General features: G+C 43.4%; 1 protein-coding gene and 1 long non-coding RNA gene across 3 annotated transcripts; both read right to left on the bottom strand.

Annotated features, from left to right (window-relative positions):
• Window positions 1-1125: 1125 nt before the first annotated feature.
• On the bottom strand, window positions 1126-20565 carry LOC146365033 (PHD finger protein 20-like). Of its 2 annotated transcripts, none has more exons than XM_084916184.1 (18): window positions 20387-20565; window positions 19126-19205; window positions 17999-18170; window positions 15463-15547; window positions 14301-14374; window positions 13951-14194; window positions 13721-13813; window positions 12714-12773; window positions 10869-11055; window positions 10692-10783; window positions 10475-10600; window positions 9199-9285; window positions 8981-9123; window positions 8605-8704; window positions 7513-7708; window positions 7207-7423; window positions 5274-5529; window positions 1126-4688 (listed from the first exon to the last, which is right to left on the bottom strand). In XM_084916184.1, the coding sequence occupies exons 2-18, from the start codon at window positions 19203-19205 to the stop codon at window positions 4552-4554; spliced, it is 2349 nt and encodes a 782-aa protein (XP_084772310.1). In that variant the 5' UTR covers window positions 20387-20565; the 3' UTR covers window positions 1126-4551. The 2 variants fall into 2 exon arrangements, with proteins under 2 accessions (XP_084772310.1, XP_084772311.1); XM_084916185.1 differs by having other exon boundaries at window positions 10475-10597; window positions 20387-20564.
• A 911-nt stretch (window positions 20566-21476) lies between these two features.
• LOC146365032 (uncharacterized) lies at window positions 21477-26819 on the bottom strand. The gene is made up of 5 exons (XR_014798846.1): window positions 26047-26819; window positions 23953-24112; window positions 23146-23269; window positions 22529-23031; window positions 21477-22225 (listed from the first exon to the last, which is right to left on the bottom strand). It is a non-coding gene; the product is annotated as an uncharacterized LOC146365032 (long non-coding RNA).
• Window positions 26820-27644: the final 825 nt, after the last annotated feature.

The following is a 27644-nucleotide window of genomic DNA, read 5'->3' as shown; positions in this document are numbered from 1 at the left end:
AAAACTGTTGCTGTCCTGAATATTTTCACCATTTTTTCTCTCATTGTTAACATGAACACGAGTTAAGTGAAGATCATGGGATGGAAAGAACCATAAAATTTCATCCCATCCCTTACTGATGAAATCCTGGTCAAATCTAGTAAACTAACTGCTGAAGATTGCAGGCCATTTATATCCCTTCTTCACTCGTGGGTATCAATGACGCTGGTTTGCTCTTTAGATCAGAGCATGACGGCACCGCATACTTCAGCAGTGAAGAGCGGCAGATGATGGACGTCAGAGGTTTAAACATGAGGTTTCACTTCTCTGCTGAGGACTAATCTGTGACCTAAAGTCTGGATCACCATAATCTGTAGATGCTGTTTGAGAGACGATCACACATTTAACAGTTTCCATCTTTTCATTTCTGTATGTTAATGTTTTTTTTTCTCCATTCACTCAAATTTTTCGTTTGATTTTCCAACCTTTTTATTCTTTATCATTATTACATTTTTGATTTTGCCTGGGAAACCTCTCATTCAGATTAAAGCCTCTGATTTTAGGTTTAAACACAAAGAAAAAGCCATCAGTGTCTCAGCAGGACAACAAAACTGCATGAACCAAACAGGAATATGCTTTGGGTTAGGGAGTAACTCGTGCTCTGTGTGTTACCTTGTAAACATCTCGGGGTCAGTTATGAATATTACATTTGAAATGATAAATATTTGCCAGTTTTATGGATAATTTTCACCTTATATTTGAAGACTGGATTTTAGATTATATTTGAAGCATAATCTTCAATAAGTATCAATCTTTTCTAATCCGTTCAATTCCAGTTAAAATAAAAAAGCTCTCCAAGCTGTTCTGTTTGTGTAATCTGTATAATTCCTTCGCCCAGCGTGACTCAACAATGCTGGGATACATGTGGCCTAAAAGTCGTCTCAGTAATGCAAATTATATCTTTAAATAGCTGAAAAGCATCCAGATGTGCTCATTTGTTGAATTAAAAAGTTGACCATAGTAAATAAATTTTTAAAAATAACTCAAACCACAAACAGGAGTAATGAACACGTGGGCACGTATTCAATCTGGAAAGCACTGCGGTCTTTAAATCCAGACACTTGAATGTGATACAACCACACCGACTGGGATTTTATACCTTTATTCAAAGCTACAACTCCTCAGAAAAACACATTTCCTCGTGCTTTAAACCAGAGTATGAATATAAAAAATGAAAACTTGGGACTGTATATGAAAGAAAGACGTAAACGCCTTAAACCTGCTTTCTGATGACCAGCAGAGGGCGGCGACTGTGGCTGTGAAAAGCTGTCTGATTGGATGAAATGTCTATGCGACTCTTCCTGATATTGCCAATCTCAGGAAGCGCTGTTCTGGTGACTTTATGTTATGTGTCCATCTTTTATATACAGTTTATGTGGTCTGAGTCAGACGCCCCCGCGGGCTGCGATACGTAACACAGAGCAGCTTTAGCCGGCGTGGTAATAAAACTTTTAAAAACTGAAGAGAAGCAACAGGTTGGATTAAAGACACATCAGCGTTGATCAGGTACGTTTTTCAGAGTGTAACGAGACGCTGAAGGAAAAACTGAAAATAACATGAAATGAACAACTGTTTTCCTGGAAAGTTCCACTTTCAAGCCATTCTATCAAAATAAAATCTACAGCTATATACAGTTAGCTTCTTGTTCAAGAATATAAAACTTCATTCAGACATATGTACATTTTAAAGCTGCTGGGGTTTCTTAATCTAACAGTAGGCTGTTTGCTTTAATGGCAGACTGCACCAACAACAGCAAAAAGCACCAGCAGTTTTCTCCATCTGAATATGATTCTGTGCAGGACAGTCTGGTTCAGAACTCATACATATAAAACTTATTATGAGCCAGCTGTTAAAAAATAAAAAGCCGGGGACATACTCTGCTTTTCCTTTTTTCTAGGGCCAGCAGTGGAAGTTCATGTTTAACATGAAGAACAATTCGCTGTGAGCCCACATATCAGGCAGCTTTTTTTCTATCCCTGGATCTGTATGATGTCACAGAAAGAGGATATTACTAATATGGTCATCTCAGGCACATAAGCCCCACCCACCTGCTGTCCAAATCTTCTATTTAAGAGGAGCAACCAATTAGGAAAGAGTAGCCTTAAAGGCAGACGAGCTAAAACAGTTTCAAACAGAGCAGATAAATTATTAACTGTGAATTAAGCAAAGCTACCACTAGAGTCCAGAATAAAAAACGTATCATGCTGTTCACAACCCAAGATATTGTGTATTTGAACAAACAAATAAATGCAGAAAAGCAGATAAACGAGGACAGGAGGAGGGGAAGAAAACTGTTCCCTCAATGAGGCTTTTAACAGAGAAACGCCAACAGGACGCCAAAGCTGACACTCTAATGACAGTCTGTCACCACAACCTCATCTGGGTGACCTCTCACAGCTCGAGCCAGCAGTGAATTAAACCATGAATGAATGAATTCCTCCTGCAAAATGATTCCCAGAATTTCCCCAAATAACTTTCTAACAGAACTGAATGTGATCGGCTCTGCAGTTAGCTGTTTACATCCATTTAAACATGCGTGATTTTAAACCCTGTTTTTCCACTGAAGACACTGAAAATCTGGAAGCATTTCGTTTGTTGGACACTTGCAGTGCAAACAGCGCTCAGCAGAGGTGAACGGAAAGAGGTGAGAAACGACAGATTAGTACAAAGAGCTACTGTTTCTGTGGTCTTTATAAGCGGTTCAACCATTTGGTGTCGAGTTTTTGTGCTTTTAAAAGATATATTGTTTGATTCTGAATGAGTCAAAAATGCAGGAGCAGAATTTTTAGTTGTCTGAAAGGGTTAAACTGACCGCATCAACTTCAAATTAGCAACTGAAACGGCTCGTGAAAGGAAAACCTCAGTATCTGTTAACCTGATTTTTCCATCTTCCTTCTGCCCGTCTGCTGGTGGCAGTGGGCTAAGTAGGTATTCCAGGCGTGGACTCCCTCTGCAACATTTTCATGACCGGGCTCCTTTAGACGTGGAGGTGCAGCGACTACTCTGAGCTCCCTCGGGGACGCCACAGCCCCTCGTCCACTCTACGGCTGAGCCCACACGTTCTTTGAAGGGAAACTTTCAGCTGCATGTATCTGTGACATCATTCCTTCAGTCAAAGGCCAGGAACAAACCATGGCCCGTGGGACAGATCAAGGCCATTGCTCACCACTGAGTCCCCAGTAGGTTTTGCCTGGTTGTTGCTGCAGTCTGCACAGTGATGACCTCCTGCATCTTTGTTGACTGGTTCAGAGCTTTACGTACATGAAAACTGAACCATATTCAAGATTTGTATGACACCAGCCTAAACATGGCTCACTGTTCACAGTCTGGTACAAAGCCCGCTGCTCCATTCTGGGTTTAAATTATTACAGAAGACAAAAAAGCTTGGAATCAGTCCAATGTTGAGCAAAAACGCTGAAACCTGAAACTGCTGCAGAGTCCCACAGATGCTCACGAGTCGTCATAATCAGTCGTGACTTTACACAAATGTGTAAACGTCTCTTCATGCTGGAAGTGACAAATAAACTAAAGGTGTTTGGCCTCACACTGGGCATAATGATTATTGATCAATGATTAATTAACCTGTGGTGCTGCCCCACCCCAGCGGTGATGACATCAGTCATCAGGAACCACACAGAAGGTGGATACAACAATGAAGCAGTGACTTTCAAAATAAAAGTAAGGGATATGTCCTGCAGTAAATTAGTCAGATTAAATATGTGTGGGTAGGAAAATAAGCTGCTTTTTGAAGGGTATCCTTCCTGAGGAACACTGAAGCTGTTTTGTTGTTGCGGGCGTTGTTGCTCCACATCGCACTGATTCCTAACATTAAAAAAAAGGAACCAATGATTTAAAAATAATACAGCTTGCCTTTAAGTCAGCTTGTAGCGTTCTTCCTCTCCTCATTGGTGAATAAAATGATGAAAAAAAGAGAGAGCGAGAGAGAGAGAGAGAGAGAGAGAGGAGCTCTGAGAGCTGCTGCGACTAACTAGCACTAGCTCAACTGTCGGTTAGTGGTCACCAACCCTTAAGAACCTCCTGGTCTCACCAGACTGTAAAACCCTCCAAGAGTCTTTAAAACAAACAATTATTAGTACTGGCAATATTAGTACAATTAGAAAATATACGATATCCAAATCCTTTGTGTGCGTTGTTACACTTCGATGCTGGCTGGCAGAAAAACAACGAGCTGATGGCAGACGACGCGTCCGTTCAGCCTCCAAAGAGACAAACATCATCCCGTCCCGATGAGACGGATGACAGCTGATCAATGACCTAACTCGTCCTCGCCTGGTGCTCACACGGACTCTCAAGTCCTGCTGGAGGCGTTTCAGGAACGTAAATCAGCAGTCGCGTTGTATTAAAAACAAACAAACAAAAAAAACACCATCTTGTTGCGGAGCACCTTTTCTCCACCACAGGGGGGCGCTGTCCTGTAACTGCAGGGAAACAAACCACAGTCAACTCGGAGTTTCACGCTCTTTGTCTCATCAGAGTTCAGAGGGAGGGCGGTCAGCGGCAGACCGACAGGCGCCTCACGGTGCACAGGTCACACAGCAGCCGTTTGATTCGCTGTTTGAGCTGCGGGAGGCGGGACAGAGGGTCAGGAGGCTCGAGCTCGCCGGAGTGGTCCAACCAGGACTCTAGAACTGAAGACAAAGAAGAGCGAGTTTTACGACCAGCAGCGAGCACATGTGGACACAAACTAACACCGAGGTGTAACTTAGGAGCACAGCACGACTCAGCGTTGCTGTATCACGCTCAGGCACACGCGCTGCTCTGTCAGTCACACAAGATACATGATGCACAACAGTGAAGCGAGACCTCTCTAATCCCAATCAAATTAAAATGAAGGCCAAACATGCAATGAAGATGCGATAGATACTTTTTCACAATAATGTCAGTTCTAAATAATCAATACGGTGAAAGTAGAGCAGCAGGCAGGAACACGGTGATCAGGATGCATGAGCTTCACGACCCCTCCAAGTGAAGCGACCCAAAAAAACCCGAACCTTCTCGCCTCTTCCTTCCTCCCACGCCTCAATAATTATTCTCCTCCAGCTAGAATGGCTCTAACTCGTGGTGGATAATTACTTACTTGCTTCTTTCTCGAATTATTTCTCTCTGCTTTTGTAACCAGACGAAGCCACCGTGACTATTTTAATAACACTGAATGATGATTAATGTGGAGTGTTGTGTGCAACTCTGTATTTTACATTCAACGTGTGCGTTACCGTCCAGCTCTCTCTCGATCACGTCCATCCTGGCGCTGATCTGCTGGTGCAGGGACTCGATGTGCTCCAGCAGGTTCAGCTGACACTCGGCCACCGACGCCGCGCGAGGCGCCGCTGCGCACGTCCGAGTGTGCGCCTGCTCGCCGCCGCCTGCGTGATTCTCTGTTTTTATGTTGTGCACATCTGTGAGTGCGGTGGTGTCGCCGTCTGCGGCGGTATGAGCTGCGTTCCTGTTGACATCTTCGGGTTTTATTTCCTACACAGAGAGAATGACAGATGCTTTTGACAAACAGCAGCCAGAGACACACGAAGACTAATTCGTTTTTCAGTGAATTTGACAAACTTGGAGATTGTAGTAGTAGTTTGTAGTTTGAATAACGACACTCTACCAATGATGCTTGAAAATTCCCTTTTCTGGAGAAAATGCGGTCTCCCCCTCGCCCCCCAGGAGAACCCCAGGTCACGCATGCAGGGTCCTCGTTTCTGTTACATCACAGTGTTAAACCTCTTGCAGCTACGATACAAGCCGTGATGCTCAGAGTTGGTTAAACAGATAATAAAGCTGGCTTTGGATTCTGAGTCCTGGAGTTTTCTGCTGTATTTAAAAAGTCCAAAGAGATCAGCTGATTCTGAAGGGTCAGGTGGACATTTTTCAGTTTTTAATCGATTTTCATCTAATAGCCGAACTGAAATTAGAATATTATTAGATTACATCTCCAGTTTATATTTCAGTAACTTTACAATTTAATATGAAATTTAGGTTTTACAAGTCGTGGCCTGCTTATTCTGTAATAAATGAATAATTATTTTCTTTTTTACAGGTGATCTCCTTAAGATTTAAATAAAAATTCAAAGAAAGTTTACGGCCACAGCCTCTACTGCAGGAAAAACACACCGGTGGCAACAGACTCATGAGCCAATCACAGGAGGAGCGTACAATCCCTCCACAGGCTCACCTGTCGAAACCTTTTGCTTCTGTGACCCCCTCTGGAATGAAAGAATCTCCCTTACATCTCACATCATGTCTTCTGGTCCACTTAAATGGATTCACTGTGATCTGCTCGTTTCACTTGTTGATTCTCCATCAATCGTTTATTTTTAGCTCCATTTCGTTGCTACTAATGATGTATTCTTTCTATTCTACAAGAATTCTCCAACAGTTAAGAGAAATAAAACAATTCAGGATCAGAAACTGGTCTGAAAAACGACAAAAAGTCCCTGGCCATGAAATCAAACAGATGACAGGCTTTCATGATCTACCCGAAGAGCCTTACGTTTGTAAAATCTCTGGCTGTGTGATTGTGCAGAGGAAGCCTGTTACAGCTTTTCTGTTGGTGTATCTTCACAGAGTATCCTCTGCAGCTCTCGCTCCTCTCCCCTCACACTCAGTAAAAGGTAAAAATAGTTCCACATTCACCAGAATGAGCTTCTAACTGGTCTTCACTGGTCTCATAGCAACAGCAGGAGCTTAGCGCTGCGAGCGTGAGGCGCCGCTTCTGCTCGAGGTCTCTGTGAGCCAGGCTTTGTTTTTTTTTACTACACCTAAACCTCCCAACAGCTAAAGATTCACGCGTCTCAAATTCACAGCAGAGAAGAGCTTCCACGTCCAAACGGCAGTTTCATATTTAAGGAGACAGAAAAAGAGATTCATCGTCTTTGCTCAAAATAATCAGCTCTGATTTTATGATGTTCAGCCTTAATGCAGGAGTGAAATCCCAGTTTAGATTTTATTGCTCATGTACGACTCATTCGGTCGTCCGTTTCCCCCCATCAGTGTGAACAGCACAAATACATGAAAATACAGATGTTTTGTGTCCTGTTACCTCGGGCAGTGGAGCGAGTTGGTGAACACTTGTGAACGAGTGTTTCAGCTTTCTGAGTAGGAAACGTGTGAACACTTAAAAGGCTACACGAGTGTCTGCTGAGTCTCTACCTTCTCCTCGCCACTGCGCTCTTGCTTCACCGTCACCATCGGCCTCTCTTTCTCCTGCTCCTCTCCTTTTTCCCATGATGCTCCGGGCTTCTGATAGCAGTGCTCGCTGCTGACGTAGCAGACGGGCGGCTCTCCTCTCGGGCTGGACGTCAGTCTGTGCCTCTCCTCCTGCTTCCACGGTGACCTCCACAGCTGCTGGTCGGGGTGGGACGGCGAGCTGCGGGGAAAGACGGCCACAGTCAGACCGAGCTAACGTCTCTGCGGGCTCGAACAGATGAGCCGAGCCGCCGGAGCGATCGCACTCACCGCAGCAGGCTGATTTTGAGTTGCAGGGCGCTGAGGACCTGGCTGATGCCGTACGTGTGCGCCAGCAGGTGGCTGGTGTGTGAGATCTTGGAGGCGTTGACCTCGGAGTAGTTCTCCTTCACACACGACAGGCCAAACATGTGACCGGATTTCAACAAGTCGGGCTCAGACCGGAAACGCTGAGCACACCGCCAACCTGGACCAATGAGGATTACAGATGAAAACAAGATGAGAGGAGAAGCACGAGCACCACACAGGAACCCACAGGAGAGCCAGCAGGTTTCTGAAAACGGCTTCAGCCTGAGCTGTGGAGCCCGTGTCGTCGACGCCTCACACACTCACTGAGGTACAAAGTCACATAAGTCACATGGCTGCGTCCTTTTCCAACCAGTTAGAAAAGGTTACAATACAAACACACACTTTGACTTTCAGTGTCACATCTAATCAAAGCCTCCTCGTGCTGCTGTTCTTCACCAACCTGACCAAACAATCAGCACAAATGCAGTTTCACTCACTGATCTAAGACATACAAGCGCGTCCATATACTTCTGGACACTAATGGATTTCCTCTGTTATTTTAGGCTTCGGTCACACAGACCTAGAGACGGGTCAGCGACCTCTGTGGCGTCCTCCAGTCACAGGAGAAATGTGTATTGACCGCCTGCTGAGTGTTTCCTGCAGGTTCCTCGTGATCGCGCTGGTCCCCTCGCAGTTTGAATGGAAGACGCCGACTACGCTGCAACCTCTCTCTATTAAGCACTGAGTGGGGGTAAAACTCGACTCGGGGACCGTTCGCCTTTAAATGAAAAAGTGATCACCTCTACAAACTGCAACTAAAGCAGCCGCAAGGTTGTTCTTGGTGCAGCACCGTATACGTTTGGGACTGATTTCACCTAAACACAGAGAGCTACCTCCTACGACCACTCGACAAGGGGTGGAGGAACTTTTCCAGGCCTTTGCTGTGGCCTTAGCTGTAACATATAAAATGCAAGCTTTGAGTTTTATATTACACCAACTATCAAATAATCCACCTTTACCTGCTTTCTTTCACAGGCTCGGCACAGCAGTAAGTGCTCACAGTGTGAATCCTACCTGCGGTCTGTCTGCAGTAGTAGCAGATGTAGTTGTGTGGGACGTTGTCCTCGTATAAACCCATACAGGTCCCGTGCTGCCAGCACAGACACGACTCGCACTACAGACACACACAGAGAAAACACTGGGATCACTTCACAGCAGCATCACGAAACAATCCTGTGTTTCTGAGCATGTTTCCTGACACAAAGGCCTTCAGTGACAAAAGTCCTAATAAAGACAATCTGCAAAATTTTCACATTGAACAGAACCTGATGGATATGAATGATGTAAAATATTTCCCATGATTCATTTCTCTCCTTTCAGACTTGTTTGTCAGTTCTGTGGATTCATTTTAAAAGCAGCTACAGACAAATCATTCCTGTGTGTGTCTCACCTGGATCATGAAGTCATTCTCCTCGTCCACCTCGCACACACACCTCACCACCTCACACTCCTCCGTCTCCGTGCCAACAGGCCAGGAGGGCGTGTCCTCTCCACTCTCTGCTGTCAGTGTTGACCAATCGCTGCCATCGTCGGCTAAAAGTACAGAAACGCAGTTTTTGAATTTTTACATCGTATCAGCGTTTGTGATATTAGTGTGTGTGTTCCCACCTTGCATGTGTGTGTTGTGATGTTCAGTTGAGAGCTTCAGAGTGATGGGAGGTCTGTCTGAGCTCTCATCGTCGCTGCTGCAGAAACCTGATGAGAAGAAGCGTGAAGCAACAAAGTGATTGGACGCTCAGTGCTCGCATGAACGCTGTCACACCTGTTCTGGTGCTCAGTAACTCACAGTAATGACGACAACAACTAATGAGAAGCAGCTGAAAAAGAGGAGTTTAAATCACAAACAGGTCGTGAAGGTGCTTTAGCTTCGTCTGCAGCGTTTCCAACAAAACATAAATAATGTTTTTACTTCCCCGTTACACTCGTGTTTGTGAGCAGCCAAAACGCCCTCAACAGCAAATCTGAGCCAAACACGCTGCAGTTCATTTTCTGCGGTGTTACTAATGCGCAGGTTCACACTTCTGTCAGATGGGACTCTATATTTAAATTTGAGGATGCAAGAAGTGCAATAACAGATAAAATGTGAGTTGAAGATAAATAATAAATAACATTTTATTTATGTAGCACCTTTCTAGACAGAATCACAAAATGCTGCACATAAGATAACAAATAATAAAAAGGTAAAACAGACACTATAAAACAGGCAGAAATTTAACTAAAAACTGTTTTAAAAGGTGAGTTTTGAGTTGTTTTTTAAAAACAACGACCGAGTCCACAGTCTTAGTGTATGAGGGAGAGAGTTCCACAGTGGCTAAAAGCTCTGTGACCCTTAGTTCTCGTCTTAGTCTGTTTTATAGCCCTGATCAGATGACCTCAGGGACCTGCTGGGGACATCGGGCTGTAGCAGATCGGAGATGTAGGCTGGTGCCAGTCCATGCAAGGCTCTAAATGTCAAGACCAGGATCTTAAAATGTACTGAAATTCAACAGGAAGCCAGTGTAGCTGAAATGGATGGAGACTGGATGATCTCCCCGTGTTTGGGTGGGTCCTGTCTTCCTCACAGGGTTAGGTTAATTGGTGATGCTAAACTGGTCACAGGTGTGAATGTGAGTCTGAATAGTTGTTTGTCTCTCTGTTAGCCCTGCGACACACTGGTGACCTATCCAGGGTGTACCCTGCCTCTCGCCCTGTGGAAGCTGGGACAACCTGACCTCCCCCATGACTCTGACTTAGATAAGTGAAAGAAAACAGATGGTAAAATATGACACTTCTACAGCGAATTTCAAACTGTTAGATGAGAGCAGACCTCTGATTTTAGGCTCCAAATATCTTACAAACCTGTTAATCTCAGTTTAAGAAGGTCAACAGACACAATGAGTCTCACCCGTCTGACTTTTCTTCTTCTTCTTCTTCTTTTTCTTCTTCTTCAGTTTGATTCGCAGGAAGTTCTTCCTCTCCTTCTTATCCAGGCCTCCCGTTTTCTCCTTCATCCCATCCTTCTTGGCTTCTACTAACAGGCACACATGAGAGAAATGACAGCAACGCTGCTGGTTGGCCTGGTTTTCTGCTCCTATGTCCTGATGTTGTGCTCTGCTCTGTACCTGTTCCCACGATGCTATGTTCTCCGCTGGTCGAGTTCTCACTCCTCCTGTCTGACACCAAGTCGCCGCCCTCTGAAAAAGATCGCTTCCTCCTAAAAACAACCCAAAATAGCTCCAGTCAGCGTTAAACTCACCGCCCTCTGCTCACCATATCTAATCCGTGGGACATAAACCGACCTCACGGCCTCCTCCGCGCTGCTTTGCTCCTCCAGCTGCTGGTCGGAGTGGTAGTACTTGATGTGGTAGTGCAGCAGGCTCGCCTTCCTGAATGACTTAGTGCACCCAGGAGCAGGGCACTTGAAGGGGTTGTGGTCCAGCTCAATGGAGAGGATGGGTGGAGGCTGGTTCTTTATCACCCTGTACACTGAGAGGAGAGGACACACCGAGTGTTTCTAACTGCTGTGGGACTGGATTAGGAAACCTCAGCACTTTCATGCTTAGAAAGAAGAAGGGAGCAGCTGCACACTGATAACATGCCTTTGTATTGTAACCCCAAGCACGAAGAGAGGACAGGAAGCTACGTTAAATGTCTGCTCAGAAGCACAATTTGTCAATTTAAGACGGCATCTAAAATTCCTCTGGAGCTGAAGAAAAACCTCAGTTCCACAAAAGTTTGGATGCTGTGCAATGATTTGCAAATCTTATGAATTTTATTCACAATAAAGCAGAAAACAAGTTAAATATTTCAACTGAGACATTTTACCATTTCATTACATGTTTCAGACAACAAAACGCTGGAGAAGTGAGTGACAGTAAGAAAGGACCAGCTGGAGGAACGTGTTGCAACTCATTTGGTTAATTAGCAGCAGGTCGGTATAAAGAGAGGCAGACGTTCTCAGAAAGAGGTTCAGCAATCTGCAAAGAACTGTGTCTACAAATTCACAATAATGTTTGTCAATGTGAAATTGTGAAGACATTAAATGTCTCATCATCTACAATAAAATAAAATCATAAATTATTATTATAGATTATTTGGAGAAGTATCTGTGTGCGGATCGAGGCTGAAATTCAGCATCGATGCTCGTGATCTTCAGGCCCTCAGGCAGCGGGTTAAAGCTCCATCATGCAAACACGTCGCCACATCTAAACACGGTCAGAAACAACGTCGTCTTCTCTGAACCAAAACTCACAGAAAACTGTTCCGATGTCAGACAAATGTTTTAATTACTTTTGGAAAAAGAGAAGGGAGACCCTGTGGCTCAATATCAGCGCTCAGTTTAAAAGCCTGCATCTCTGACTTCTACATCTTCTTCATGTTTCAGCACAACAATGCCAAAATCACATAAAGCATCGATTCCAACAGCACGGCTGAAAACATTTGGAGCACGGTGACACCAAAGAAGAGCCAGGACTGCTGAGCAGCTTTAACCGAAAAATGGGACAAGATTCCTCTTCCGAGAGTCCAGCTGCTGGTCTCCTTGGCTCTGAGATGTTTAAGACACAGAGGAAACATCACCCTGTACATGTTCTCTTGCGAGGCGTCGCTTCCATCAAATTTTCTCAATTAAAACATTTGATATCCTTTCCATGTTCAATCTGTTCCCGCCCCATTACAAGTGTGGATTGAGCAGCCGACAGTCTTTATCTGTCCTACTTGTTTTCATTAGACAAAAAAAACAACTTTTAAACTCTAAACTTTTGTCCCCAAAGTTTGATTCTGTTCATCTGGTCGTAGCGTTTTCAGAGGGAGAAACGCTTCATCAACCACTTTTGGTCAGTAGTTGTTGATCAATGGTCATGAGAATTTGCATAATTAAGATTAAGGAACTGACCTCCCAGCCCATTGTTCCCTCAGTGGGCTGGTTTCAGTCATTATGCAAATGTGCTGTTTATAAGGTTGGAAACCTGCAGTCAGCTGAGACTGAAGACGTCACCTGGATGCGAGACGAAACGTTTCTCCCACTGAAAACGCTACGACCAGATGAACAGAAACAAACTTTGGGGATTTACTTACCTGGATGATTCAGCATGCATCAAGACGTTCTAATCTTTTGTGTTTATGTGGAGGACTGAGGGACTTACATGGTTCTCTGCTGAACTTGTGTGTGGTGGGAAGGTGAGCCTGACGCTCCAGCAGGACATCTGAAACAAAACAAACAGGTCAAGTACGTTACAGAAGCATAACCACTTACTGATCCAAATAAGAGAAGCACCTCCGAACAAAGTTAAACTGTGTTTCATCTGTTAAGAACGGGATTTTCTCACATTCACCATGGTTTTATCCTCGGGTTGACTTGAACGTTCTTACCGGTCAAAATTAAGATTTTACTTTATTATATGCTCACATACACTAGCAGTATGTATTCAAAGTACACTTGTATAATATTCTACAGTACATTAGTCATGTTCAATGTGTGACACAAAATAATTAATATTTAAGTCAAAATTAACATTTTATCTTCACTTTGGAGTAGAGGTCGTCTTTAAGCTGGACAGAAATAGTGATTTGACTGGTATGAAAAACATGTCACAGTTTTGTCCATCTCACCCAGGTCTAATAAGAACTACGTCCAGTACAGAGTTTGATCTCCTCTGTTTAAATATGGAGTTCCTCTGCTGTCCTCCTGAGTGAGACAGTCCCCACAGACATCGTCTTAAAGCTAAGAGAACCATGTAAAATGTGCACATGTTCTGTGGAGACGTCACTCTCAGAGTTCTCATGTTTGGACCAATACACGCATGTCTAAAGTCCTCCCCTGTCGACTTCAGGCACCATCAGCGAGTCTGCTGCTGTAGGATTTGCTGGTGCAGAGCCGCCGGTGTCGTCTGTTGATATTCTGGATGAGACTTGCAGCCCCCTGCCCCAGTTGTGGCTTTTCTAATGCAGACATATTTAGAAAAGCTTATAAAAGCCCAAGTTGTTGTTAGATTGTAGCTGAAGGTTTTCAGGTTTCATTTCGGCAAACAGGACCTCACTTTTTCGTGCATACTCAAACCGGACTGAGACCCGGACTACAAGTGGAAACCAGAAACCCTTTATGTATTCTCCATATTCCTGTGCAGATATCTGTTTACAGAGATAAGTGTACCTCTGTCTATGTGGGCAGGGTTAAGTGCTGCTGCTGCTGCTGGGGGGGTGGAGTCAGCTGTGATTGGCTGATTCTGAGTTCCACTGCTTCTGCCTGGAAGAGAGACAGACCATTGTTAACCATTTTAATTTGCTCCTGCTGACGAGCTGCAGAGCCTCCAAACATCTGGACAGATCTACTGTGTGCTAACAATCAGCGGGCGCTTGGGGGTCAGAGGTCATCTTACTTACTGTCATCTGTTTTCTTCTTGGCAGGTGGATTTGAGGATGAAGGTTCTGCCTTCCTCTTCCTGTCCTCCTCCCTCTCCAAAGCTGCATCAGTCTCTTCTGTTGTCACCTTCTCATCTGCCTCCTCTTCCTCCTTTTTCTCCTCCTCCTCTTCTTCTTCTTCCTGTCCTTCTCCTCCTTCCTCCTCCTCACTCTCACCCTCCTCCCATCCCTCGCTTCCCACAGCACTTTTCTCAGATCTGGATTTCTAAGAACGACAAACAAACAAAAACAAACACATTTAGGATCAAAGACGTTGTGATTGTGTGAAACACTGAGTAGACAAGGACCAATTAGAGAGAAGCATTTCTTACTTCCTGGAAAGGTTTGACTTTGGTGGGCTTCACAGTCCGAACCACGCCATCATAGAATCGCACTGTGTAGGAGTCTGAAACAGGAGAACACAAACACCAGGTTTAGATCAATGATGTTCCAAAAACAGCCGATTCGCTTCAGTAACAACAGGAACGCAGCACAAACAACCCAAAGACGGACAGCGGGAGTCAAACAGCATGAAGGGAGGACATAAAAGACGCCCATCCATTCACTGAACACTTTTCTGGAGCTTATCTGGGTCAGAGCCGACCGAACCACTTCAACCGGCACCTTTTGATGCAAAGGAGCACGGCTGTACTCTTGAGCTCTGTCTGAAGGGAGAGCCCAATTTTTGCCACTTGAATGCACAATCTTATTTTCTGGTAACTACCCACAGCTCGGGGTCACATATGAGAGAGGGAATGTAGATCAACCAGTAAATTGACAGCTTCGCCTTCAAGCTCAGCTCCCTCTTCACAACAGACCGGTCCAGCTGCACCAGCCCTTCTGTCAATCTCCTGCTTCAATCTCCACCTAAGTACCTCAAACAAAGCCCAGAGATACCTCACCTCTCCCACCTGAGGCAGCAACTCGACTCCAAACCAGAGTTTTTAGTATGAATTAATCAGGATTTATTTGACTTTTCTTTAATGAAACGCTTTTAACAGTCCAATGTATCAGCTTCAACTGTAAAAATAATGTAAGCAGCATTATATCATTAATATCATTGAATCAGGAAAACCAATCAGGATTAGCTGACTTATATTGTAGAGTAACTTCGTGTAATTAATGAACCCACACACAATCCTACCTCCATACTAGTCAAGTTACTGGAACAAGAAGCACAGAGGGGTGGGCTGAAATTTTGGGCCTCTCACCTCATTTTTTCCCAGTATTATTAAGACCTCCTTACTTCTTAAGTGCAGAAGCAAGCTAAATCTGAATCGTTACGATATATACTATGAAAGAAAACATATGCATGGGTCCATTGAATAGCCAAAAGTTAGTGAGGGGTGCAGATGGTAGGTGCTTAGTGATTTATCAGAAAACCTTGTGATAAACAGCTGCACTGACCTTTTTCTCCCCAAAAATCAGTAAATCAACCAGCAGTAGAATACAGTAGAAAAACAGCAGAGGTAAAAGGTCACAGCTGAACCTCACCGTCCTTGTTGACGCGGAGGATTTTGGCCGGGTAGAAACGACAGTCGGTCCAACAGGCCAGAACCTTTGATCCTGAAACAAACGTCTGAGACGCAGAGAAAAAGTCTGTTAGCTTACACTAGGGCTGCCACAAACGATTATTTTGATAGTCGACTAGTCACCGATTATTTTTGCGATTAGTCGACTAATCAGATCATCATCCATTGGACGTAAAACGTACAGCTTATTGCACCAGCAGCATCTGCTCTTATATAACTAACATTAGCTTACAGCTGTAAGTGTTTATGGTATGTGCTAACTAAAAATAAAGACAAGATGATAGTTTATTAAATTTTAATGAAATCTGCAGATTGTTTCGGTGAAGTTTGATAAACTCCTTGCTATCTAAAATATAACAGGACACCGGAGTAAATTCTCGAGCATCTCACACTTCTGATAATCAGCTGTCTGCTTGACGTTTATTCAGCTGTGTAAAAACTATAACTTTAATCTCAGCCAAACCGATTTACTCAGGAACAAATAAAATACTAAAAAAAGCCAAACAATAACATTTTGAAGTGATCTAAGTGACTCATATATGTTTAACCCGAGTAGCGAAAGACGGCGGTGGGTTTGAAGACGATTTGCCGGGAGTCCGGTGTTCTCACGGCTCTAGTGAGCCTTGCTCCCGGCTAGCTATCGAGCTAGTGGGTAACAGACGTCTCCGAAAACGTCGGAGCGCTTTTGAAAATATGTGGTGTCTTGATAAACTGAGCAGATATTTGAGGTTTACACAGCTACATTCTCGCCTGAAAATATATTAAACGTTTATTTTGTGACCCAGAAAGAATAATAAGAGTAATATTAAAACTAACTAGCTGCCGCCATTGTTGGAAACTGAGCTGGGCTGCGCTATGAATTCTGGGACAGAGCTACTTCTTCTTCGGGGTTTAACGGCAGCTGGCATCCTTGTACATGCAGTGCTGCCATCTTCTGTTTCAGTCCGTTATTACACTCTTAAATCCTACTACTTATTCCTGCGTCTTTTGGGATCTTACAAAGCTTCAAACGACGCGTCGACTATTAAATCAGTCGTCGACGATTTTGATAGTCGACTTAATCGTGACTAGTCGACTAATCGTGGCAGCCCTAGCTTACACAGTCAACATTCTCCTAGCTTCAACTTATTATTGTCATAATCTTTCTAGTCTTCTTGACCAACATTATTAAAACACACTAGGGCTGCCACAAACGATTATTTTGATAGTCGACTAGTCAGATCATGCATCCATTGGCTGTAAAACGTACAGGTTATTGCACCAGCAGCATCTGCTCTTATATAACTATCATTAGCTTACAGCTTGAAGTGTTTAAGGTCTGTGCTAACTAAAGACAAGATGATAGTTTATTAAACTTTTAATGAATTTTGCAGATTGTCTCGGTGGAGTTTAATAAACTCAGCCGTCTGCTCCTTGCCATCTAAAATATAACAGGTAGTGAAGGGAGTCTGGTGTTTTACGCCAGCTCTAGTGAGCCTTGAACCCTCCAGCTATCGAGCGGGTGGGTAGCAGACGTCTCCGAAAACGTCGGGGCACTTTTACAAATTTGTGATGTCTTGATAAACCGAGCAGACATTTGAAGTTTGCACAGCTACATTCTCACCTAAAAATGTGTTAAAAGTTTATTTTGTGACCCAGAAAGAGTAATATTAAAACTAAGTAGCTGCCGCCATTGTTGGAAAGTGGAATTGGCTGGGTCGCGCTATGAATTCTGGGATCATTTGGGCCACGAAGGATACATCAGACTCATCCTTCAAATTCGGGGAAAATGAGGACGCATTTGGAGAAATCTTCAAATTTGGAAAGCCTTCGTGGCGTCGCTGTAACGTAATCAAATGCGACCTCCTAACGATGCAGCCCGTAAATTTGGACAACAGCTACGATACTGGAGACAGCTTCTTCTTCTTCGGGGTTTAATGGTAGCTGGCATCTTTGTACATGCAGTGCTGCCACCTTCTGTTTCAGTCTGCTATTACACTCTTAAATCCTACTACTTATTCCTGCGTCTTTCTGGATCTTACAAAGCTTCAAACGACGCGTTGACTATTAAATTTGTCATCGAAATTTTTGATAGTCGACATAATCGTGACTAGTCGACTAATCGTGGCAGCCCTAAAACACACACCCAGTTTCTGCTGCTCTGTCCACAGCAGCTGCTTCACTGTCAGTCTGTATTATGAGCCTAACCTCCTCAAATGTATTTAAAATGATAGCCTCATCGTCTGTCCACGTCCTGACTGATGGTGGGGCAAATGATAACAGAAATATATTGTGGATACGATGAACCAAGTTGTAGTACAGGCTCTGATATTTTCACATTTACTTCAAATGCAGAGTATCTAGGATTTATATGCAGGAATTAAATATATTATTTCAGTTCATGCATCTTAGAAAAATAAAATCTTATTCAGTATCAGCATCCCTGCCATGACACTGATACTGATGTTTTAAAAACTATTTAAAAAGAAACATCTGTGTACGTCTGACGTGTTCTATACCGGCTGTGATCGCGTTGGATTCAGGCCCTGCCTCCTCAGGCTGACTCGCTCCTTCGGCCGCAGGTACGGTGAGTTCCACTGAAACCACTCGTCATGGCGACGGCTCCACTGCAGGTAGTGGATCAGGACCCGCTCTTTGTCATAATCAATCTTCTCAATGGTGGCCGTGTACCTAAAAGAAGGACAAACTTTTAGTACACCATTAAATTTGAAATATGTTCTCCCAAAAATCTTTATAATTTCCACATTCAAAATTAGCTTTTGTTTAGCTACAAATTAGAGGATATTTACACACCACAGGAAAGGTTGGGCTTTTTGAATTCACACATGAGCACAGCTGGTTGCATATCTTTAAGGCAATGAGTCAGTGTTACTTCATTTAATATAAGTCTGTTCCTTTTGCTTTTTTTTGTTGTTATTTGGTGGATTAAAAATCATAAAAAAGTTAAATACTTTATTAAAATCCTGGAAAAAAAATCATCACCAATATCTGAAAGTTTCCTGTATGTTGGCTGAACTGCTGTGGGAACTTAAATGAATCATCCACTCATCGGATTTCCACAGACCAGACTCATAACAAAGGGACTATTAAGAAGTTGCTAACCCACACTTTACTTTAAAAGCTTGAATGAGTGGGTACATCATAACAGCAGAAGCTCAGTAAAACAAACAATTAATTTTTGGTATTTTGAGTGCGTTAGTGCAAGGAGGGTGGACATGAGTGTCGGGGTGATTAGTGACAGAAGGAGAGCAGCAATAGTGAAAGGGAAGGTTTAAAAGATTGTAGTGAGGCCCATTGTGATGTTTGGTTGTACAGGAGGCAGAGCTGAAGATGTTCAGATGTTGACTAGGAGTGAGCAGGATGAACAGGATTAGAAATTAGTGCATCAGAGGGAGGGCTCAGAGTCAGGGAGGAAAGGCTGAGGTGGTTATGATGTGTGTAGGAGAGTGGATATCTTGGGCAAAGGCTGTTGAATATGGAGCTGGTGGTTGGAGTAACAGAGGAGGATGCAGGGACACAGTGAGATGGAGGCAGATCATCTGCTGTGATGACCCCTAAGGGAAAGAATAAGTGTGTGTGTGTGTGTGTGTGTGTGGAAGGTGGTGGTGGGGAGGAGTCTTCTGACCAGTTCTTGTGGCGGTCTCGAGCTTCTAGCTTGGCTCCGACTTCAAATGTGATGCCTGATCGGTCCGGAGGTGTCTTCATCTGGTACAAAAACACAGGAAGTGTTGATGTGAGCATTTTCTGTCATTTTACTGTGGAGAGTTTATTTGACAGTTCAATATTTTTAAGCCATTTTCTTTTGTTTTGATGGAGCACAGCGGTTATCTTCAATGTGGGATATAAATATTCTATTTGCTATGTTTCATTATTTGTGGAACAACAAGTGTAAATGGACAAGGTGAATAAAAACTCAAAGGCGGTCCATTCTAATAACTTAAAAACAGAGTATAGGTTGAACTAAGCAAATTCCTAAATAAACTCAAACTCTAGATATGCCAAAGATTTATTTTATTTACAGTTTTCCCCCCATATTGTATTTATTACCTTAACAAATAAATGTTTGAATTTTCTTTTTTCTTCTATTTTTGCAAACTATTGTTGTAAGTTAAAAAAAAAAAAAAAAGCAAGAACACACAAAGGTCAAAGGTCGCGAACGCTACTGTACGTCACGTTGCGTGATGACGGCATACATATGATGACGCTGGGCCCGTCTCTGATAACGGTTGCAGCCCAACTTTTTTTAGTGTAGTTATTATCAGCTTTCCACGGGTGCAGTCTGCATTTCGACTGAATAAATGTGCGAATGTTAAACTCGAACAGTTTGTAATGAATGAAACGGACATTTTTTGACTTTTCGCTTGATATTCCTTAGCTTTCTTAGTAGAAGAAGATAATTGGTCTTGAAGACTCCTAAGGACGCCTACTCTAAATTGTATTGGCTGTCTCGGTCGTCAGTCGCTCTAAATGTCCCTCCCCTCTCTAGCTTAACAGATATTTGACAGCGGCTAAGATGCTAATGCTATCAATGTTAGCTCTAAATATTAGCACAGAATGACACCGGACGAAGCGGAAAGTACTTTAAAAGAACACTTCAGTAAAAGACACCAGCGTAAGAGAAGATATAGTCGCATGTTTAAAGCTGTCCTCTGAGCTGGTGCAGTTCAGCGGAGTTGGATCGCCTCTCCATTGACTGTGAATACAGAAGCTAACACAGCTAACAGTTCGCTCCTGCTGAAGCAGCTTAGGCTGACAAGTCTCACTGACCGCTGCGAGCAGCCGCAGGCCTCCTGTCGGCCAGCGGAATATTTAATAAAATGTCTCTGCACTTTAATTACAAACACGAGCGTGGAATATGTAAACGAGAAACATAAAAGCTTGTTTACCTCTGACGTTACTTGTTCTCTGCACTCCTCATACTGTGATGACTATAGAGCGCATGCGCGAAGAGGGCCGAGTTTCTGGCAGGGATGGAACGCTTGAAAAGCGTTTCTTCGCTGTGTCGAGCCTCCGACGCGAAGATGTTTCAAAATACTGCACCGAACACAGAGATCACATGACCACGAATAAACGAGGCTTTGGTGCCCCAGTTCCGACAGGTGGTGTACCTGCTGCTTCCGGGCACTGCGAGGCGTCAGGATTCACATTTTTTTTAATGAACCAGAGTCATTTGTAATTACTGAATTAATGTTTTTGTATTTATGACACGCGCATGTGTAACAGAAAACAAGGCCCTCTCTCTCTTTATTATTTTCGTTGTGGTTAATGGAGACCGATATTATCTAATTACTTAAACACGGGAATCCACAGAGAGAGAGACGTCGGCGCTCTGTAAACTCATTAAAGTATCTCAGTAAAAAAAAACTCCTTTCTGCTTTCAAGGAGAAATAAAACAGACAGAAATGTTCGACTCTGACTCCGTCTGTGCTCTAATTTTATGTTTTCTTCTTTCAACAGAAAATGTTATTTGCAGGATTGAGTGACGTCATCCTCCCTGTAACTCCCATAAAGAATTTATTTATAGTGTAAAAGAAATGTTAGAAAAACACATGAATACAGGTTACCTACTTCTTAACGATTTTCACCACATGCGTTTTTTTCTTTCATCTTTTTAAGTCTCACTTCTGCTGCGAGTATCTCATAAACAGCATCTCCAAGATGTGGCGATAGTAAAATTGTCCAGCAGGTGTCACTGTGGAGATGTTTTCAGATAGTCTCGAAGCCTGAATATAATTCCAGCACACATGCGTGGCGTGTTTCGTGTTTCATGAAGCCTCGCTTTGCACATCACGGCCATTAACCAGCACACAGTGAGGTCTGGAGAAGAAGAGACGTGGCTTCAGTTACAAGTTCTGCCTGTTTATTAAAAGAAATCAATTAATTACAAAAGAAAATAAGATATGTTCAATAACACTTAATGGCATTCATAAAGAAAACCGAGCAGCATAAGTATTACTGTGTCAACGACAGGGCAAAGTAAACAGCAGCAAAAATCTTATTGAAAATCATATCAGGCTATGGCCTTCTGAGACTAAATGCACTTTTCATACACAGAAACATGCACTAGCAATGAACCTGAGATAAAACCTGCAAGTTAGGACAGTAACTTGGACATAACCTGCAGAGTAGATCAAAACCACAGCTAAGCAGAGCGTAAGAGACAGCTGATGAATGCATGGGAGCACAGTGGAGTGAGCACTGAAGTAAATGGAAGTGACAAGCATGCAAAAATGAGCTGATCTGGCATGTTCTCATTAGTCTTGTTGCAAATTAAAATGATTTAAAAAAAAAATGCAGTTCACTAATGTTCACTTGAGGCTCCAGTGAGTCAACCATAGACTTGATGTCCAACTTTACACCGGAAATAAACACGTTTTACAAGGGTGACAGACAGAGACCAAGACGTTTTTGTCTTTCTATCTGCAATTTCCTCCTTTATAACAAACATTCACGGAGTTGTTTATTTTTAAAACTTAACCTATTAAGTTGTATTAAGGCTTAAAATGTGCACATTTATGGGTGTAGTTGCTGTGAATTTCCAGGGTCTGTAAAAAGACTGAAGTCTTCAAGTACAAAAACAAACCCAGGTGTGAATCCAGAGAGTCTCATGTGTGGTGTGTGAGTGTAGAGTAGGTCTGGTCCTGGTCCCTGCCGGCTGGATCGAGGCTCTGGTAGGTCGAGTCTTCACGTGTAGAACCTGGAGTACAGTTCTCGTAGTGGACGTCCTGAAACAGAGACAAACTGTCTTCTTCACATAAAAAGAAGAGACTCTGACTTGGTTAAATCATTTGTGCTGGTAAATATTTCCACGTTGCCTCGTTGAACCTCTCAGACAACAGTGTCTCTGTTTGTTGTTGGAGTCTCCGTCTGGGCGGCCATTTTTGTCACCTACCTGTTTGAATTCACCTTCTTGGATTGTAATTTCTGGAACAGTCTACAAACTGAACCATCACACTGTGACTGCTTTATTTCTTTGTTACGGCAGCAGTCTGTCAACAGTGAGAGGAACCAAAGAGAAAGAAAGTCACCTCCATGTCTGTGCCCTCTGAGTTTCCTCTGGTCCTCAAACCTGTGGAACAAACAAAGGATGTTCCTCTGTTAGAGGGACCAATCATTCAAAGTGCACATGAGGCTGGAGGACAACAGTAAAGCAGGGGTAACAGTTATGCTGTGAAACCTTTAAACGTCATCCAGTTGAATAAATAGCGACTGTTGACTCGCTGTGTAAAAAGCATTGAAAACTGTTCCAGTGTTTCTTTTTTGTATACTGTGGGATGTGGATGCTACCTCCTGCTGAAATCTGCTGAATTAATAAACTGTATTTCATTGCAGCTCTTTTTTTAAATTGAACATATGTAACTAATGTGAACATTTGAAAATAATTTTTGTGTCTGTGACACATTGTGAATATGCTGGTAAGATAACCTCTATTTGCTGTGCTTGCACCATGTGAGGATGAAGACTATCAGAACCAACAGCCCGATGGTGCAGGTGGTTATCAGCCAGTTTTTTGTGGAGAATCTGTCAGGGTCTAAAGTGAGACAATAGAAGGTGAGTCATTAAAAAACAATATTAGACTCTGGCCGAAGTTCCAGAGGTGCTGAGGGTCCCCCCCATTACAAAATATGCAGAAACACACACACACCTAATGACGGTGATGGAGGCCTGGGTGGTAACCTTGTCCACATCCGTCCTCACAGGAATATTCAGCAGTGTCGTTTAATTGGACGTCCGTTACTCTGAGCGTACCGTTGTCAAAGATCATGTACCTGCACACAGACGGAGAAGCACACGTGTACAACCCAAATCCAGAAATGTTGATGTTGACTTTGATGGCAACAACACAGAGATGTTAGAACAGACGAAAGGGCGAAAGTGGGAGGAACATGTTGCATCTCATTGGGTTAATTGCCAGCAGGTCGGTAACATGGCTCGGTACAAATAAGAGCTTCTTTGAGAGGCAGAGTTTCTCAGTGATTGTGATTATAAAAACGAAGCATCGGCAGAGCTGTGCCGTTTCACAACAGTGACTGTTGGTGACACCTGAAAGTGCCCGGAAACAAAAAATCACCAATTTCTCTAAGAGTGACTACTGAGGCTAAAAGTAATTGCACAAACTAACAGATTTTGAAGGATTTAGCTGAATACTTGGATGAAAATAATCTGACGTTTGAACCACACTAAATGCTGCTTCCTCTCTGGAGATGCTCTCCTTCACTTTCCTGCAGCGGCCTTCAGTTGCTGCTTGTTTGTGGCTCGCTCTGTCTTCAGTTTTCTTCTGTTGAACAGAAATCAGGTAACTGGCTCAGGAACTTGAAACTTTGTCTTACTTTTGGATGTGAAGCTCTGTCCAGTCAGTTTTGACAGAATCTGAGCCGAGTATTTACACAGCAATGTGTTCAGAATGTTCTGAGAATGGACAGAAACAAAGCGATTGTGTGCTTTTGTTTACTTTTTATCGACACTAGACTCTGATAGTTTCCGGTCGCCTTGCCTCCAGACCACCTGGTAACTGCTCAGCCGAGGATGTACAACGAAACAACAGTCCAGGAGGACGCTGGTACCTCAGAGGGCGCGAACGTCCTGGGGACCCGTCAGGATCACCGTTCGATCTGAAAGTAACAGAGAAGTTACGACAGAGTGTTTTTAGCATCTGCTAACAAAGTTTTTCTGTAAAGGCTGCAGTGCTGAGTTGTAATTCAAACTGAAGGTTTATTTTTTGTGGCCAACTTAAAAAACAAAAAACACAAGCACTGATTTTTTTTATTAATCCAGGAGAAGGTTGAGGCCAAACAAGTCAGCGCTTGATAAGAATATTTATGGGGACCAGTTTGGCTCACTGGTTGAGCAGGTATCCATACGCCTTGTTTCTGAAGGCTGTGGGCTGATTCTCAGACCAGCTGCTCTGACGTCACATGTCATGAAGGTGCTGACTGGTTCTTGCTCAGCTTAGCTTGCAGGTGAAACATGCTCTTGACCTTCTTCAGTTTGCTTATAGCCTCTGATGGGGTGGATGATGCTCTACCTGTAGCAGCGTGCTCACTCTCACCTGAATGGTACTGGTGACATTGTGAGAATCATGTTTTTTGATTTTTCCAGTGCTTTCAATACCTGTGCACAGGATGGGCGTCACCATTTCTACAGTGAACAGGTCCCATCTGCATTCCTGTTTACCAGCACAACAGTGAAACGTGCTGCCTGCACAAGTTATCCAATGACACTGCAGTGTTTGGGTGACGACAGTCAGGATTTGGAGTACAGGGAGCCGCTGAGGAACTTTGTGGAGCGGTCAGGAAGAGATCACCTCAATCGAAATTCAGCAAGACAAAAGAGAAGGTGGTCGACTTCCGGAGGAAAAAAACAGTGACTAGGCCCACCAACATCAGTGGACAGGTGGGCATTCACCTGGATGCCAGACTGGGCTGGAAGACAACAGTGATGCTGTGTACAAGAAGGGGACTGTCCTTTAATGATCCTTTGATGTGTGCAGCATAACGCTGGAGATCTGTGGAGTGTCTGTTGGGGGCAGCATCAGTGCCAGAGACGCAGCAGGATCAACAAACTGATGTGCAAGGCTGGAAGCGTCATTGGTCAGAATGTAGAGGCGTTTGAGTCGGTGAGGGTCAAAGGTCACCGAACAAACCGCTCTCCATCATGGACAACCCATCACGCCGCTCCACTCCACAGTCGTGAGGCAGCAGAGCTCGTCTCCCTCAGACTGATTTAATTGGTGCCGTTCTCTATAAAGCTCTATGATAACTCTTCATTCTGACACAGGTGGACACACCTGTCAGGCATCAGACCCCCGTCACATTTTTGTATTATACCTTCATGCAGCTGTTTTTCTTAGATTTATAGTGTACATATTATTTATTAATGCAAGTTTCTTTATATTGCTGCTCTTTCTCACCTGTGACACTTTTATTTGACTTGTTGTTTATTTGTTGTGTATTGTAGATTTTTAACACAAACATTTCTCGCTGTCGGTTTCAGGCGACCTTCGTGGCTTTTGTGCTCCTTTTTAAATTATTCCTAATTCTACTTTCTTAATTATTCATGAAAAATGTTTCAGTGAAAGTGACTCAGTGATTACCATCTAACAAAACTTGCTTCAGTGACCGCACTCATGAGGTTTCAGTTCCTGAGCTATGAAACTGACATTAAACAGCAGAGCTGATAGCTTATCTATACAGCTTATTAGCTTCATATGCACACGCACACGCACACGCACGCACGCACGCACACACACACACACACACACACACACACACACACACACACACACACACACACACACACACACACACACAGTTACAACTTCATTACTCTACAACATAGATTCAGATGCTACTCATTGCCCACTGGTAATATAAATGAATTATACATAAGTCCAGTTTAGTGATACACGAAACGCTGACTCTGAAAGTTCGGCAGCGTCATTAATGTCTGACTTTAATAAAATCCACCATGTAGCTGAAGGTTTGTGCCCATTTTCAGTGCTGCAGTTTTTACATTCATGACAGAACAAAGAAGTGAATGTACTCACAGGCCAGAGAGGAGTGACGCACTTTCATGATGAGGCTCTGATGGTTTACTGCTGCCTCTCTTCTTCTTCACTGGAAAGCAGGAACTCACGTCTCTGAAAGAGTCCCCCCTCCAAATGCCACAGCTCCTCCACGCTCCTCGCCTCTACATCCATCTGTGCGTCATGTGTGTGAGCTGCTGCTGAAGTTAAATTTTGTGTACCACCTTATATGTTACACATATTTACACTCCTGTTGACATTTACTGTTAAAAAGAAAAAAACTGATTTGGGTCTTTAAAGTTCGTATTTTCTTTAAACCTGTGAAATACATTCTCACAGTGCAATCGGACTTTTATTTGCAAACTGCTGCACTGAAGGAACAGTGACATTTATTTATCTTAAAGATCCGTCGTTCTCTAACTGACACGGCACAGGGATGCTGGTTCTCTCAGCCTTCTTCTTTCAGCTGTTCCCTTTAGAACCTCTGCAGTCCTTCTTCACTCCATCCATGAATCTCCTCTGAGGCCTTCCTCTTCCTCCTGTCAATCAGCTTCATCTTTAACATCCTTTGTCCAATATGTATGTATTTTTTCTTTATTTTTCCCTTTATTTTCAGCCATAGTTTGTAACTATTTGTGTGTATTTGTGTTTTTTGGAATGAAATTCTGGCTGTATGTAACCCTCAGCCTCGCCTCCTGACTGTGAGCTGTCCCTCTGATGTACTGCTCACTCACACCGAGGATCTCAACATCTTTGTGCCACCTGTGGAACTGTATATAGTATTATACTGCTAGCAGGCCTCTGTGTAACTGCAGGAGCAAGTAGTTACAAATAAAAAACAGCATTATAGGAAAGAGTGCAGAAGTAGCATTACAGTGTGGTTGCAAAGGGCAGCACTAACTGCCACTAACACATCTTGATAAGTATAGATAAAAAAAGCTGAACTAGGCAGAGAGCTTAGCGCATTCAGAGACCCCACATGCAGCCACCCACGTGCATAGAAAATGAGGACATGCAGAGAAGGAGAGATGAACTGATGTGTAAGACCATAAAAGGAAAAGATAAGGAGATGTTCTGATGAAAACTGTGTATGAAGGGTACAGGAACACAGAGTACTACATAACAGGAAAAGTAGGCTCTGAACGAGGAACTTTGAAAAAGTATACATGTGACAGATCGAGGGACTGCCCTTCAGATCTGCGGGAGGCTTCACGCTGTGAACATCTCCTCTTATACATGGGTAAATAAGGAAGTTCTTGAACTGAGACGCCCGTCTCGAGTCATGTTTCCACCAGGTCAGAATCCAAGAATCGGGAGCGACGACAGCTGGTGACACAGCGTCTCCAAACCAAACATCACAGCAGGTCTCACTTCCATCTTTAACTTTCACTCTTGCTGCTCTCCTTCTGTCACAAATCCCTCCTGACACTCATCTCCACCCGCTCCACCCTGCCTGTGCTCTCTTCTTCACCTCTCTTGTGCAAATTGACCCCAAGTATTTAAACACATCCACATTCACTTTCTTGACTCCTTGAATGTTTCCATCTGTCTCCCTCTCTCTCACACACACGTATTCCATTTTTCTTCCCTGATTATATTTACTTCACCTGAATCATGAA

The sequence above is a fragment of the Perissodus microlepis genome, chromosome 20, assembly GCF_051167445.1.
Source record: "Perissodus microlepis isolate ML-2025 ecotype Zambia chromosome 20, ASM5116744v1, whole genome shotgun sequence".
NCBI classification, from domain to species: Eukaryota; Metazoa; Chordata; class Actinopteri; order Cichliformes; family Cichlidae; genus Perissodus; species Perissodus microlepis.
This window is presented reverse-complemented; position numbering and strand designations above follow the sequence as displayed.

Coding starts and splice junctions, on each gene's coding strand:
- LOC146365033 (XM_084916184.1), bottom strand. CDS start 19,205: ATGAAGACACCTCCGGACCGATCAGGCATCACATTTGAAGTCGGAGCC. Junction 15,548..17,998: donor ATCCAACGCGATCACAGCCG/GTATAGAACACG, acceptor TCTGCGTCTCAG/ACGTTTGTTTCAGGATCAAA. Junction 7,709..8,604: donor CTACTGCAGACAGACCGCAG/GTAGGATTCACA, acceptor TCATTGGTCCAG/GTTGGCGGTGTGCTCAGCGT.